Here is a 14,588-nt window from a genome sequence, read left to right on the forward strand (position 1 = left end):
GATTCCAGCAGAGATTAGTCTTCTCAAAGTGGGAAAATAAAACGTCTACTTTTTGCAGCTGTACTGCTTTCTGTCTTGGGACAAAAGCTGTGCTCCCAGCTGAGCACAATAAGCTGGCCTATTCCTAGGAGTAGTCAAGCATGTCTTAAAATCTTCAGGATCAAACTCAGAGGGAGCAAACAACTGCTGCCATCAGATCAGACCTCCCTCTACCTACAATATTCACTCTTGTCTCATTTTGCTTCTGTGTTTGAGCAGAAGGGCTTCCTTTTAAATATGTCTTTGAGATTATAAATATGTTCCTTAAAGGACTTCAGTCCAGTAATCACGTTTCAGAGCCAGAGAAAAAGAGTATTTTGGGGACTTGCTGGAGAAGCAACAATAGTGCTTTCACTGTTGCTGTGCTGGACGCAGCCCATGCTCTCTACTCTGCAGCTATCAGAAGCTGACAGGACACAACTATTTGTAACCAAAAGGTCTGCTCACATGTGTGCAGAGCATGGATCTAGAATCCAGTGAGGCAGACTCCCTGTCCACAGCAGCTGGGACTGATCTGAGCAGCATGCAGGAGCTCTTTTAGCATACATAGACCAAAATGAACTGGAATGAATGAAATGAATTCTGAAGAGCAAGAAAGGCACCATGATGAGTCTTGAAGGGGACAGCAGAGCAACACTGAAGACTGTCACTCAAAGGAGGGAAAGGGCTATTCACCTGCACTTCCATAGATACCCTGTCATTCTGACCAGAACTGATCTCCACCTGACAAAACCACTGTTCACATACCACACACTTCACATCAAACCACTGCAGCAATGCTATTCTCCTTCCAGATACAGGGAGCAATGAAGCCACACTGGTGCTTTACCTTTTCATAATCTTCTTCACAGAACTCGGCATCCTTCTGCATGATTTCGTGCAGTCGTGCCTTCACTCTGTGTTGACAGCTGCTAAGGGAATCACTGTCACTGTCCAGCAGACCATTCATGTTGGCACTTTTCACCATCTGCACCAGGATGGGGGTCAGCTCTCCTTCCAGGGCCAGCAGACCCTAAAGCCACACCACACACGACAAGATATCAGGTCTGTGCAACCCAAGAAACAAAAATTCTGGTAGTTTCATGGCCAGAACTCAGGCAACTGAAGTGAAATCTCAACTGTCCTTGAAGGGTAGCTTTACAGCAACATCCCTTCCAGTCAGAGCTGACTCTGGAATGCTTCCAAAGCTATTCAAGCAAAGGACAGCTCTGCCTGCAGCAGCCCCAGGCAACTGTTGAGCAGGCTCAACTTTAAAGCAACTCAGTTTGCCTGAAAATGTTAATACAGTGAAGGCTCTGAAGACCAGCTAAGGCCACTGCAGGATTCCCCTCGGCTTTAGTTGAAAATGAACCTGTCTTCTCTCCAGTTCCCACACCACACTGCACCAAAGACAATTCACTTCCTTTTAAATACAGCAGGCAATGAATAACCCCTCTGGCTGGACAGCCACCCCAGAAACATTCATCCTATAGAGGCCATGAATACACAGCAGCACATCTGGTGTCTGGCTCTAACATCAAGAACCAGCAATAATCCATACATAACTTCTTGAGTCAGACTCCTGTCCCAGACAGGACATTAAAGGTGACAAGTGTGTACAGATGCACCAGATGTTCAGTACTGCCCCATACACCTGCTATTAGCACAGTGTACTGCAGTCAATCCAACAGAGAGGGGGAAGATCCTAGAAAAACTCCTTCCTCATCACCAGAGGTTTTCCTTTAGAATTGGCATATTGTAAGAGTAATGAAGCAGAACAAACAGATGCCCAAAAGAGAAGAAAGACCTTTGCAAAAGCTGCTGCTGTCATCTGAACTCTCCCCTCATCTGAGGCATAGATCTTGAGATCATGGCGATAAGTGCTGTGCAGCCTGAGCAAGCCACAGCCAGGGAAACCAGCATAATCACCTGGAACCAAGGACAACTCAAAATTAATATTCTCACACCTGCAAAATTACCAGCTGAATATACTAGTTTAGACAAACAAACTTCATTATAGTAACAAAGTTATGTAGAGAATTAGTCACTTGCATAAGCAGCACTTATGCTGCTCCAAAATAGACAGTTCTAGCTATGCACAAGGACTAGAAATGTAACAAAGGCTTTGCTTAACTTGGGAAAATTCACTTTCAGGAATAAAGTGAGCATACACCAGTCAAGTCTGATGCTGCCCAAATTCTGCAGCAAACTCTACTGAACAGCCTGTAGTAGTTCTGCTATCCTGAATACCCTGGTGCAGAATGAAGATACACAAAAAAAATAACTTCCTTCTGCTTGTTTTCTGAGTGAGAGCAGGTCCTGCAGTCCTCAGAACTGCAGGGAATGCGATTCAGCAGGGAAGTTTCCAAAGAAGATCGTATACAGCTACAATTACCTTGTAGCACAATCTGCCAGTTTATTTCTCATGGCTGAATTAACCACAGGAATCAGATCAGTAATGGAGGAAAGTAACTCATGCAGCTCTCGAGTCTGACCTCCAAAGACAGTGCAGTGGTCATTACTTGCTGCTAGCTGGAATCCCAGGGCAATTCTGCACAGTGCCCAGTCACACTGCGTGACAAGACAGGAACAACACTCCCAGCTCTGAGCTCACAACTCAGAGGAACACCCTGACAGAGACAAGCACCAGCCAGAAGTCAGATGTATGTCTTGGGAAAGCTGCCAGGCACCAAATGCTACCCAGGAACATAGCACTTCCCTGCAAAACAAGATCTCTTCCTCTCCATGAATGACCACATGGAGCAGAAGTCTACAAAGCTGTTGTTCAGAATGACTGTCATCTAAGCACAGGGGTCACTTCCCTGTAGGAGGTTATCAGGTTTGTTAAGCATGACTTCTCTTTGTGAATCCATGTTGACTACTCACAGTCACCTGCCTATCCTTCATGCACCCAGGAATGATCTCCAGAATTAGCTGTTCCATTTCCAGCTCAGGGACTGTGCTGAGGCTGACCTTGCTACAGTTCCCTGAGCCCTCCCCTTCTGGTCAGTTTTGAAGCTAGGAGTGACACTTCCTCTCCTCCAGTCCTCAGGCAACTCCCCCAGTCCCCAGACCCTTTCCAGGAGAATCCTTGGTGGCCTTGCAGGGACACCTGCCTGCTCCCTTGCACTGTGGGTGCAGCCCATCAGGGCCCTTGGGTTCATGTATGTCCAGCTTGCTTAAGCGTCCCCTGACCCGATTCTCTTCAACCAAAGGTAACTCTTTCTTATTCTAGAAGGAAATCTTCTCCAATCCAATTTAAATTTGGTTAATACATTTGAGATGTAATTAATTAAATTGAATTAATTAAACATACAAGTCAAAGACAAGCATACCCAACACTGGGCTCACCGGATCAATCCAGTGTATTGCTCCTGACTCAAAGGCAATCTCAGTGGTTTTTTTTATTTTTCCCTTTCAGCTCTTGTTGATTTGTGTGCGTATTAGACGCTTTTCAGCATCACAGAATGATGGTGGAGAAAATATGGAGAAGTTACCTCCCTATTCTCCCGTCTCAGGGCAGAATTATCTGTGTTCCAAGATAGATCTCCTCTGTTCTCTACATTTGGCCTAAATTCCTTGCTAACCATTCATAAATTTTGTATTTGCTGCATCAGAATGTAGCTTATTAGAACCACCTGTCTTTTCTGAATCTGGCACATTATGTAAAGAAAGCTGTTGCACTCCAGGACACACTGAAGCTTAACAGCAGACTTCTCTGGTCAGCTCAGGGATCTTTGGGTTCAAAACCCACCTGAATTACTTATCCCTACCATGCCAACTCAAAAGAAAAAATACTAATCCCAGCAGAGAGACAGAGATACCTCAGCAACCCTCACCTTGCCAGGGCAGCCTGGCAGCCATGGGGCAGGACCAGAGGCACCTGGACAAACTCACCTTGGCCTCCTGGGTACATGCAGCGAAACGCCCGCCCCAGCTCCTCAGCCTGGACTCTTCCTGCCGGGGTCAGCTCTCCACCCCACTTAAGCACCAGCAGAAGGGAGGGGGAGGACTCTCGTCGAGCTTCTAGGAGACAAACAGGTATTCCCTACATCAGATTTCATATCTGAGCTTGCAGAGGGAGAGGACGGGAGGAAGAAGGGGTTGTCATCAGCACCTTGTAGAGTGTTCTCAACACAAGCCTGACCCAAAATCCACAGGAAACAAACCAGCAAGTAGGAAATTCAGAGTCACTAGTTTTTGAAGTATATAGGCTGACATTCACAAAATTGGAAGGGCAAGCCCTGTAGAGCCAGCCAGGGTATACTGGCATCCCTCCAATCCTTCCTATGGTGTGAGCAAAGATAAGATATGGGTAACCAATTCCGCTTCCATGTCCAGAGGCTTATACAGGTAGGGTAGCTGTACTCACACCTGAACTCTGGGCATAAAGACCAGGGTACCACCATCAGGTTTCTTTACCTTCATCTTCACTCGCAGCTTTTGGATGTCCATGAGGCAGATAGGTCAACTGAACCTTACGGTTAATGCCAGAAAAATGTCCATACCTGTCACAAGGGATGGAAAAAAAAAACACCTGAAACAAATCAACTCCACCCAACCTTTGCCCAGAGGCCCCCAGGCAGTACACAGCAGAAGTACAGCACAGGCAAGAGACTTTCTGCTGCAACGCCCGTAGCCATGGGACATGATTTTTGTCATCTCCCTGTGACCCAGCACACACCCCTACAAAAAGCCAAGCACTTCACTCAGACAAAATTCAATGATCAACTCCGTTGCTCTTCTACCAAGAGCAATCTGCGCTGTCATTCCTCACTAGGGCTTTAAACTCTATCTACATCTTTAACAAGTGAATTAATGAGATCACAGAAAAAAAACAGTCTGACAGATGCTTCGAGGATAACCACGTCTCCAATGAGAGAAAGAGCAGAGGAGGGAAATCACAGCAAAAAGTCTTCCTCTGTGTCCAGAGACATGGCCTGAACACAGACACTGGCTGTGTGTGCTGCAGTCCTGAGAGGAGCCCAGGTTTTCTTTACAAGTTGTCAATACCACCATATTTTTATTTTGACTGTACAAAACCTCAGAGGACTCAAACATCTTTTCATGTTTTCCAAGCTCCTTTTTGCTAAACTTTTGGCACCAGGACAACTTTATTTAAAACAAGTTTTATTCCAATTATATCAAAATGCTTCATATCAACATGGTCCCTCCAGGACTCCATTTTCTCTCCTGCAGGAAAGAAAGCTCAGTTTTGTCTCAAGTTGTTTAGCCAAACATCAGACACACTTGGGACAAGGATCAGCAATGTTTTGATGTCAAGGAGAAAAGGTGAGGAGCATGGTGCCTTTCATGTACAGTTACTAACAGGGGACAGAGGAGACCCCAGTCTCTGAGCACCCCCTGGCCAGGACACCAGCAGCACAGCTTGTTTCCATACCACATGCTCTGAGGCAAACCCACAGTGCCCCGAGATAGGAATACTTACATCTCCAAGACACTCTTCAACTGTTCCAGTTTGGATTTCCTCTCCTCAATTTCACAATCACCGTGTGTTCCCAGCTCCACCACAAGCTGCCGTGCAATGTCCAGCACTTCCTGTTGGAAAGCAGAGAGCAATTCTGCCTCAGACTCACCAGGGTGCTCCTGGCAAGGCCTCCTGACAGCTTCGCCCAGCATCAGATCCATGCACACTCCTCAGAGGCATATAATTCCCTAAGACACAACTTAGGCCAGACAAACTTTCACACTGCAGTTTGCTTCATCTCCATGCTGTGCTACAGCCCTGCTGAGAACCAACTGCCCAGTGCCCAGCATGGACCCATCTGTCACCAGTGGCAGCCCCAGCTGGTGTGGGCAAGCTGCATCAGGTCATCTCCATCCTACAGTGTGCAGATCAGGCCGCACAAGTTTCTGCCCTGCTCTCCTGCTGTCACCCAGCTGAGTGTGCACAGGGTGAGGAATGAGACAGGAGTATCTGAGCAACAGATGATTGCCCTTTTGGAGGTTTGCACCCTCCCAAAGAAATGCCTTGTGCCAGGATCTGTATTACCTGCATGTCCCACACAGTAACCCCAGAATGTACTTCCTCACCTGTAGCTGCTCTGGTTTCTTCAGCTTCAACTTCCCTGTCTTGTAACCATCATATTTCTCAAATAATTCAAAGAACCTGAAGAGAAAACAAAGAATGCCAATCCATTTTCCGCTGTTTCAATAATACAAAGAGGGTCATCCCTCTGTGTTCGTTCAGTCTCTGTTCTTCAGTGAGAACCAGCAGGCTGCTGACTCTTCCCTCTGCTTCAGAAATTCTGAAAAAATTAGTGTTTTTCAAAATACAACCAGGAAGCAGATACTAGCTTCCCATTTAGTGGAGCACTTCCCTTTTCAGCACCTACCACATTTTCACTCCCTCCTCCAGTGCTCACACAGGTGTCAAGATCCTTGTGGGGAAAGGGGGCTCAAGCAACTGGTCAGAAAGCATTTGCTTGGATGGACCAGGAAAAAGTACTACCTCCTATGTACCCAGCCCTCTGTTCCTGTTCCTGGTTTAGAAAATATGCCTTCATCCCTTCCCAGCAGTACAGCACCTTCTTCCCTTGGCTCTTACCGGGGATGTTTCACCTCCATCTTCATCTTCTGCTTAGGGGTGCGATCTCCATGACGGATGACTGCAATAACACAGCGAAGCTCCATCCTTGGGAAACACAAGATAAAGATAACAAACGTGCCCCTACTCTCCAGAACTGCCACCAGGAAGTAGCTTCTCATTGTTCTTTCCATTCTCCTGACAGCTGCTTTTCTCAAAAGGGGTAGAATTCTTCCCAGACTAAACCAGACACAAGTGCCATGGCTACAGAGAGAGTCAAAGCTCTGCAGACACTACCAAGTTGAGCAGTTTCATACCAGTGTACTAGTAAGCTGAGGATCACAAAGAAACTTTTGCCTTTGGTCTTTTAGCCTTATGTGCTAGAAAACTACTCAGGCCAAAGGTATCAAATGAGGGGCTGCCAAGCATACGGATAATATGAATATTTCAGCTAAGTGTTTCCACCTGTTTCACTGGTAGCTCAACATAGACTTTCTCCATGTAGCAGCCAGATAAAGCATCTGTCCTGATCTCTTCCTGTTCTGATGAAGAATTGGACCCTCTGAAAGCCATGTAATTTCTTCAGTTACCGTTCATCTGCATTCATCAAACCTACAACTAATCTCCAACCTATCACAACTTCCATGTGCATATCTAAGCCTTTCCACAGGCATTTCAGGGCTGCAAACAGCACAGCAGCTGGAGGATGCCATGCTGCTAGCAGCGTAAGGCCCTTGGACAGGGCTTTTCACACTTTGTCCCTCATGTAGCCATCACTGGCATCCTTTTGAGAAAATGGCAGGTACTCACATGGTGCCTGAAGTTGTAGGGACAATGGGGATGTCTTCTGCCTCTGTTGGGATGGACCAGGGGATCTGAAACTGGGGAGCCAACTCCCTCATGATTATATTTCTGGAAGAAATCAAAATACAACACTCACAAGAAAATCCATAACCTTGGTTCTCCACCTCCTCCTATCCAGTCCTGCTGAAAGATGTGAAGACAGTCACAAAATTGCCCCCCACTTTCATTGCAGAGATACCTATCACACTGTGGGCTAGTTGGAGAACCCCAATGGGGTACCAGCTTCCCTCACATCACCAATACCACACCTGGACTTTGCATGCAATGGAAAGTCCTGGAAGATACACCTAGCTGTAGACAAAGACAGCTAATGCCAATGCAGCAGGAGCTACAGGGATTGAAGATAACCCATTCCTCCAAGAACCAAGCTTCTGCCTGCTGAACAAATGACTCACACGAACCACCTGCAGACTGCTGTGACATACTGACCAGGACTCCACATTTCAGTTTACTCTGCCGTGAATTATCTTACCACCTCATCAAAACCCAGATTGTTCATACCCAAGGATTTTGGCACAGTCATCATAATACTTCATGGAGTTCTTCACAAAGCTGAAGCCGTTCACATCACAAACAAATGAGTGGCCATTGGCCCGCAGGAGGTCAAACCCACACACAGTTTGCTGCAGGGGGAAGAAGAGGATATGGGACTTAGACACGCAGAAAGGAGCCAGTAGGGGAGAGCAGCTGGGGCATACACAGACCCAGCCAACACTGCCCAGTTCAGCCCTGCCCAGCTACAGCCATCCTCTAGTCCATGCCCACCTCACAGGCCTACAACAGGTGTGAAGACATGCCATTAGTCAGACCTTTACACCCCCACTGCTGTACAAGAGGCCCTAACCACAAGCCCCCAGATGAAGCCATCAGGGCCAACCCCCAACTTCCCAGAGCTCTAAAGGCCTGAAACAGAGCAGCTCCTGGATATCCTGCTCTTCCTTTCAAATCCAATCATTTTGAACCAGACTGACAAGCACGGACAAGAAGTGCTGCAGACAAAGACACCCATCACTAAATGGAAAAGGCTACAAGGTAGAAAAGAGACCAAATCTGCATCAGCCCAACTGCATGGGGTGCCAGTTGCAGTGGGGCAGGAACAAAGAGCCCAGTGCCTCTTCCACTGACACTGCTGAACGTGTTATGGAATGTCATGGAACCACACCTAGGCTCATACTCATTCTACCCAACTGTAACATAAAACATCAATTTTCACCAGAGCCGTATTTTTTAAAAAAAAAAACCCAAAAACTAAAAAAAACCAAAACCAGACAAACAAAAAGTCCAAACAAACAAACAAAAAAACCCAAACACAAGTACCAAAATGCAAAAAGAAAAAGAAAAAAAACAACAAGAAAATAAGGCTGAATTTTCCACATAAACAAAAGCAGGAAATTAAAAAAAAAACAAGATGAGCACAGGTCAGATGGAGAGCAACATGCTCAGGATCCAGTGTTAAATGCTCTGATGTTTGTGGGACACCAGGCACCTGCCAGCCCAGAGGGCATTTGCTGCACACCCTCTTGCCTTCCCAGCCACCTCTGCCCAGCAAACTGCCACAGCCAGCAGGAACAGCAACTGGCATCAGGTATGGAAGATTGCCATGCCTGAGAAATGCCAGGATGACAAGTTTTAACACCAACCCTGACACAGATCAGACATTTGCAGAGTCCTGCTTGCACAGGAAAGAAAATACAGACCTTAAAGGCTACACAGACTTTACGGGCAACAAGTTTCTCCATGGCAGTCAGCATGACTGGGTAACGAATTTCCTTCCCTTCACTGTCCCGTTCCACTTTCCCATCCAAAGCAGGGGATTTGCGAGCTTCTGCGTGGGCATAGTCTGGCCCAACGGTGTACACCTGGAAATGAGTTACAACTGACATAGCCACCAAGACTGACTGCAGCTTCCAGGAGGTATTTCTGCTGCAGACACAGAAAAGGAGATGAGATGGTCTCACACATTCCTCCTGGTGTGATCTACAGAGCACCCACTCCCCACTTTGGGGCCGAAGCTGCACAGTCAGCACCTCAAAGCTTAAACGCACGTTCCAGAGCCTAAGCAGGACTAAGCAGAACTGCTGAACCTTCAGCTCCCCCAGGCCTGACAAAGGAAGGCACCATTCCAGGCTTTTCCTTACCTTCACATCAGTGCCATCTGTAGGCATGAACTCCTCATAAATGTAGGAGCCTGTCTTCCTTACGCTGCTCTCTGGGGAGTACACACTGCTCCGGCTGCCAATCTGAGAGCACAGAATAAATACCTCAGGGAAGAGCATGGGGATCCTTTTCTTAGATGGAAGCAGAAAAGCAGAAGTTTCATCCCACATGCAGAGAATTTAGCAGACTTTATGGATTAGCATTGCAGGCCCCCCGGCCATTACAGCACACTGATTTATCGGGAACAAAAGAGACTAAAATGCAGGCAGCAGGTATGTCATTTTCCAGGCTTTAAAGAGGAGAAAACTTGTTATAGACCATTGTCTCCAATCACTTCAAGAATATGGAACAAAAAAAGTGAACAAAAGTCTACAAAGTAAGGAGCCTAACTAATATGCAAACGAAAATAAATTATGACAGGTGATAATACAACCAATTTAACTTCATTCTAGGACCATGACTGATTTTATCAACATCAAGGATGATGTTGTTTACATTTTTAGTAAGGCTTTGGATACAACCTCAAGAGGCATACCTGTATCTTACCTAAGGGAACAATTATTTTAGGATTATTAACGGCAGATGTGTAACGGATTGGAAAAAAGACACATCGCAGCTATAACTGTTCACTGGCCCAGTGGGGGAAGTGAGTAAGGGCAGATTTCCTGTGGAATCTAGGAATAAATACCTGCTTTTATCATGTGTGCAAGCTATACTAAATGGAAGGGCAAGAATGGTGTTAAATGTTAGGAACATAAGGTTTTTTAAAAATTCATGTTGATAAACCCAGGTGAAATAAGCATGCAATTCAGAAAGGGACACACGACTGCAAAGGATAAAGGTCACCAAGAGGATGGGGAAGGTGAAGTCAGCACTACCACTAAAATATGTCTTTCTGTGGTTCCCAGGTAGATGGGCTTGAACTTAAAGTTCTAAGAAGGTCTAAACTTCCTCAACAGCAGCTCCGGAGACCCCTCCTCACCTTACGGAAGAGCCGCTGGCTGCCCCCACCTGCTGACGTCGGGTAGTAAATGTACACATTGTGGTCCTCAGCACTGACTGGCTTCTCCACAAATGGCTTGGGGAAAACGGCTCCGTTCACCTCCACATGGTCCTCCCCTTCCACCAAGTTGCACTCTGAAGACAGAGCACAGCAGCAGCTCATCAGGAAAGGTGAGACAGTCCTCATGCAGAGCCACAGCCCCTTCCAGGCCCATCAGCTGGTTTTGCTGCTGGGACCTTTGCCCATGAAAAAACCCAAGAGACTTATGAGTCAGGCCTCTTTGAGGTGACTGCCAGTATCTATCTCTGCAGACTATCTAAAATAGCAGAGCCTGGGGAAATGGCTTTCAGTAGAGGCTGGACACTGACCTTCTGGTCTGTCAGGATCTCGATTAAGCACAGCATAGCGGGGCAGGTCTATTCCCTCTTCTTGAAGGATCCGATACACTTCACGCCTGCAGAGGACAGAAGTGTATCATAACAGAAGTGTCAAGAAGAGTTTAGAAGGTTCTCAGTACACACCAAGGGAAAGACTTCACTCCCACTGATGAAGAACACAGTCAGATGAACACAAAAAAGCATCAAGACAGATTGCAGGTACTTCTCAGCTCTCTGGCCGAGTCCTGCTGGCTATGGGGTTTGCTTTAGTCCTTCTCCGGACACACGTGCTTCAGAGTAAATCTCTACCTGGCCTAAACAAGGACACTCAATTATCAGCATGTGCCCAAAGCACAGCAGCACGTCCAGTACACACCAACCACCCAGACACACCCTCTTGGCCCTGTCATGCCAAGCTGTCCAGTGCCCAGACCTGGCAGCAGGAGCCTTCCATCTTGTGTCAAGGGGCAAACCCCAGTTCTTTCACTAGTTACACCTTGAGATGCCTGCCAGCACCCACATAAAACTGCTCACCATGCCAAAACAGGGCACAAGGTTTAGGATCTGTTAGGAGCCCTAACCACACACAGTCAAAGCAGCCTGGGTATAAGAGCTCAAGTACATGGCTGCTGGTGGCATCTACCAACAGATGACTGAGAAACCTCATGTGTCTGACCAACACACATTCCACAGATTCTGACCCAGCCTTGCTCCCAGTTTCTGACCCAGAGCCCCATCTCACCACTTTGCTCTCCTTCAAGACTAGTCTTTTTCCTTTAGTCATGGCAGTCTTATTCTGTGAGAACTCTTCCACTCCCTACATCCCAACCACTCCTTACAAGACATTTACACCAGAGAACAAAGCATGATTTTACATGGTCTCAATGGTTTTACCCTCGAAGCCATTCCCCTCCATGCTTTGGAAAAACCCCAAAAAGCCACTGCTAAGGTCCCCTTCCTCCTCATCTCCCTCCTTTGTGACCAGAAAAATGAAGTTTCCTCAGCATGCTGAGAAGAATCACAGGAAGAAGGAAGGGGCTTTAGTGGCTCACAGACACCCACCTGTCCTGGATGAAATACTGCATATCAAGGTCGTTGATCAGAAATGGCTTGCACAGCTTGGCATAAGCAACTGCCTTATCCAGGGGGAATCCTGAAATACAGGGTGAGGACAGAGGGGAAAGCTGAAAGAAAACTCCCTTGCCCACAGCTCAAGCAGGCTAAGGACCGCTAGAGATGTGTTACCTTTGGAGTGGAAGGATATCAGGCAGTCACAAGAAGGCCAGTTCTCCACCGGTTCATTCAGAATAACATCTTCCCCCATGATCACCACTGTGATGTACTCAAACTTGCACAGACGCTCCAGAATCTGTGTCATGGGCTTTGACTTGGACTTTTTGGTCATGGCACAGATTCCTACCACGATCTGCCGTTCTGGTGGCTGACAGAGGGGAAGAAAGAGATCAGTTTAGTAGCATTTACTATAACACTGAATAGGGGCCAAAAGCAGTCAGACGCATTTTTTCTGCGTCCTGTGCCTGGAGGTTACAGAAAAAATGAATGCTTTCTTTCCGCAGAGACATCTTTGCCCTTTTCACAGGTGCCAGTTTTCCTCAAAAATTTCCCTGGTGAAACAGAAAGGCTTACAGGAGAGTCAGGTTAAGTCTCTAGAACAAAGAAATCCACTGGTTTTCCTGAATCAGACCTGCAAGCAAAAAAGCTGGATTTCCTGAGGCACGAGCATGGCAGCATGACATAATGTGTCCTGTCATAAATGCCACTGCTGTGTCCCACAGCTGTGCCACACAGCCAGGTGCTGTGTCCCCTGCAGTTCCAACTACCTGCAGCCCCAGCAGTAACCATACAAAACCTGGCTGAGACCCAGGGATTCCGCACAGATGCTCCAGCCCAGGATGCTGGGACCTCCTTACCGACTCCTCCTCTTCATCGTCTTCAAAAAAATCGGTTTCGTCTGTCTTCATGTTTGATCCCAGAAATTCTGTTTCATCATCTCTGGAGCCGACAACAAACCTGGGAGTGGAGTTCTCTCCCTCACTGGAGGTCGTCAGGGACGACATTGCAGCTTCGGTGGCCAACCATCCCGCTCTGGAATTACAGTGTGCAAAAGGTCAGACGTGTGCTCATGCTGGGTCAGGGTGATCCCAAGGCCAGCTGCATGATGGAAGCAAGTGATGGTGGGAAGGGCAGGGACTGATCCGGCATGAGGGAGCCCAGGGACAGTGCTGCCCAGCACAAAAAGAGGGAATAGGAAGACACTCTCAGGGTGGGAGGGGATCTGAAGTTCTGGATCATTTTATATAAGCAGTTCCATTTTGCAATTAATCCCCTTGCACTGGAACAGTGTCACCACGGGCACTGAAATCATGTAACCCTTACAGTGATGCATGTCCAGCCGCTGCCTAAATCATGGATAAGGACAGGGGACACTCTTGAAGACTCATCTGCCCAACGACATCAACTGGGACTCCAGAAGTCAGGATAAAGCTCAGGTCAGTGACAGTGATTTTCCAGTTTCCAATTTTCATCCTTTCAGCTCAAGAAGGCCTACAGTAACAAAGAGAACAGTTTGAGAGGTGCAGGAGTTTGCAGGGAGGAGGGAAACCAAGTGAAAACTATGTCAGGGAAAGAAGATACAGAGGGAGCATCAGCAACAGTTTGAGTTGCAAGTCAGGGTGTCTGGGTTAGCAACGCGTCATAAAATCACATAAAACACTGAGCTGGAAGGGATCCATCAAGATTGAGTCCAGCTCCTGGTCCCGTACAGACATCCCAAGAACCCCATCATGTGCCTGAGAGTATTGTCCACAGGCTTCTTGAACTTAGGATTAGTGATGTGACCAGTGCAGAGCAGAGTGGAACAATCACCTCCTTTGAGCAGCTGCTGAATATATGCTATGAGTTAGAAATGCCAGGAAGGAGCACATCCTCCGCTGTCACCTACAAGAGCAGCACTGCCTGCCCCAGAGGGGCCAGAGTCTGAACACACCATTCAACTGACCTGCACGTGCCAAGGACACAGCTGTTCACCATTGACCTAAGCTCCACCCACAGTGTCAAGCAGGTGTCTTTCACTGTGCTTGTCCTTATAAAGTAGCAAAAAGCATTCCTCCTGCATAAGGATCCACTGCTGGATCCACTGGGGGAGCAGACATCAACCCAACAGAAACCACACAGGGAACACAGCAAGCCTGGACTCTCTTACATACCACCAAGGATGATCTTCTCCATCTTAATCCCATGCACAGAGCCCAGTGCTGCTGGTCCCACAAAATCCTCAAAGCACAGCACACATCTGGCACTGAAATGTCTCAATCAGCAGGAGTCAGAGCTGATACTCACCATCAGTGCTCGCTGCTAGTGGGAGACACAGTGCTGGCAGACCGGGCTATAGAGGCATTTACTGTGCACTCCACATAGCTCTGCTATCTCCAGAGGAGGACAAGAGTAGGATTCCCAAAATACTCAGGAATCATTTTCATGCCTTTCTCCTGCTGCCTCAGCACATCAGTACAGAATGAGCCCTTAGCAGGTACACTGTCAGCTTGATGGCTGATGATTTAATGAAGTGAAGCAAACCATGCAAAAGGAGGAGAAGGGTTAT

At 47.2% G+C, this 14,588-nt stretch overlaps 1 protein-coding gene across 12 annotated transcripts in view; it reads right to left on the reverse strand.

Moving 5' to 3' along the window:
- Window positions 1–13,525, reverse strand: part of PPIP5K1 (diphosphoinositol pentakisphosphate kinase 1) — a 39,905-nt gene extending 26,380 nt beyond the window's left edge. For all 12 annotated transcript variants that reach the window (XM_088063269.1, XM_088063267.1, XM_088063265.1 and 9 more), the window contains exons 1-17: window positions 13,364–13,525; window positions 12,898–13,072; window positions 12,212–12,407; window positions 12,029–12,119; window positions 10,958–11,043; window positions 10,569–10,723; window positions 9,568–9,669; window positions 9,127–9,288; window positions 7,931–8,052; window positions 7,376–7,477; window positions 6,587–6,673; window positions 6,073–6,148; window positions 5,468–5,577; window positions 4,441–4,526; window positions 3,916–4,044; window positions 1,826–1,947; window positions 869–1,051 (exon numbers count right to left, since the gene is read on the reverse strand). In XM_088063269.1, the coding sequence (XP_087919395.1) occupies window positions 869–1,051; window positions 1,826–1,947; window positions 3,916–4,044; window positions 4,441–4,526; window positions 5,468–5,577; window positions 6,073–6,148; window positions 6,587–6,673; window positions 7,376–7,477; window positions 7,931–8,052; window positions 9,127–9,288; window positions 9,568–9,669; window positions 10,569–10,723; window positions 10,958–11,043; window positions 12,029–12,119; window positions 12,212–12,407; window positions 12,898–13,044 (1,956 nt within the window). In that variant the 5' untranslated portion in view covers window positions 13,045–13,072; window positions 13,364–13,525. The remainder of the gene's footprint in view (window positions 1–868; window positions 1,052–1,825; window positions 1,948–3,915; window positions 4,045–4,440; window positions 4,527–5,467; window positions 5,578–6,072; window positions 6,149–6,586; window positions 6,674–7,375; window positions 7,478–7,930; window positions 8,053–9,126; window positions 9,289–9,567; window positions 9,670–10,568; window positions 10,724–10,957; window positions 11,044–12,028; window positions 12,120–12,211; window positions 12,408–12,897; window positions 13,073–13,363) is intronic.
- Window positions 13,526–14,588: the final 1,063 nt, after the last annotated feature.

Source organism: Pseudopodoces humilis, chromosome 16, assembly GCF_049639895.1.
Source record: "Pseudopodoces humilis isolate 2021_Gansu_Grassland_sample_001 chromosome 16, ASM4963989v1, whole genome shotgun sequence".
NCBI lineage: Eukaryota > Metazoa > Chordata > Aves > Passeriformes > Paridae > Pseudopodoces > Pseudopodoces humilis.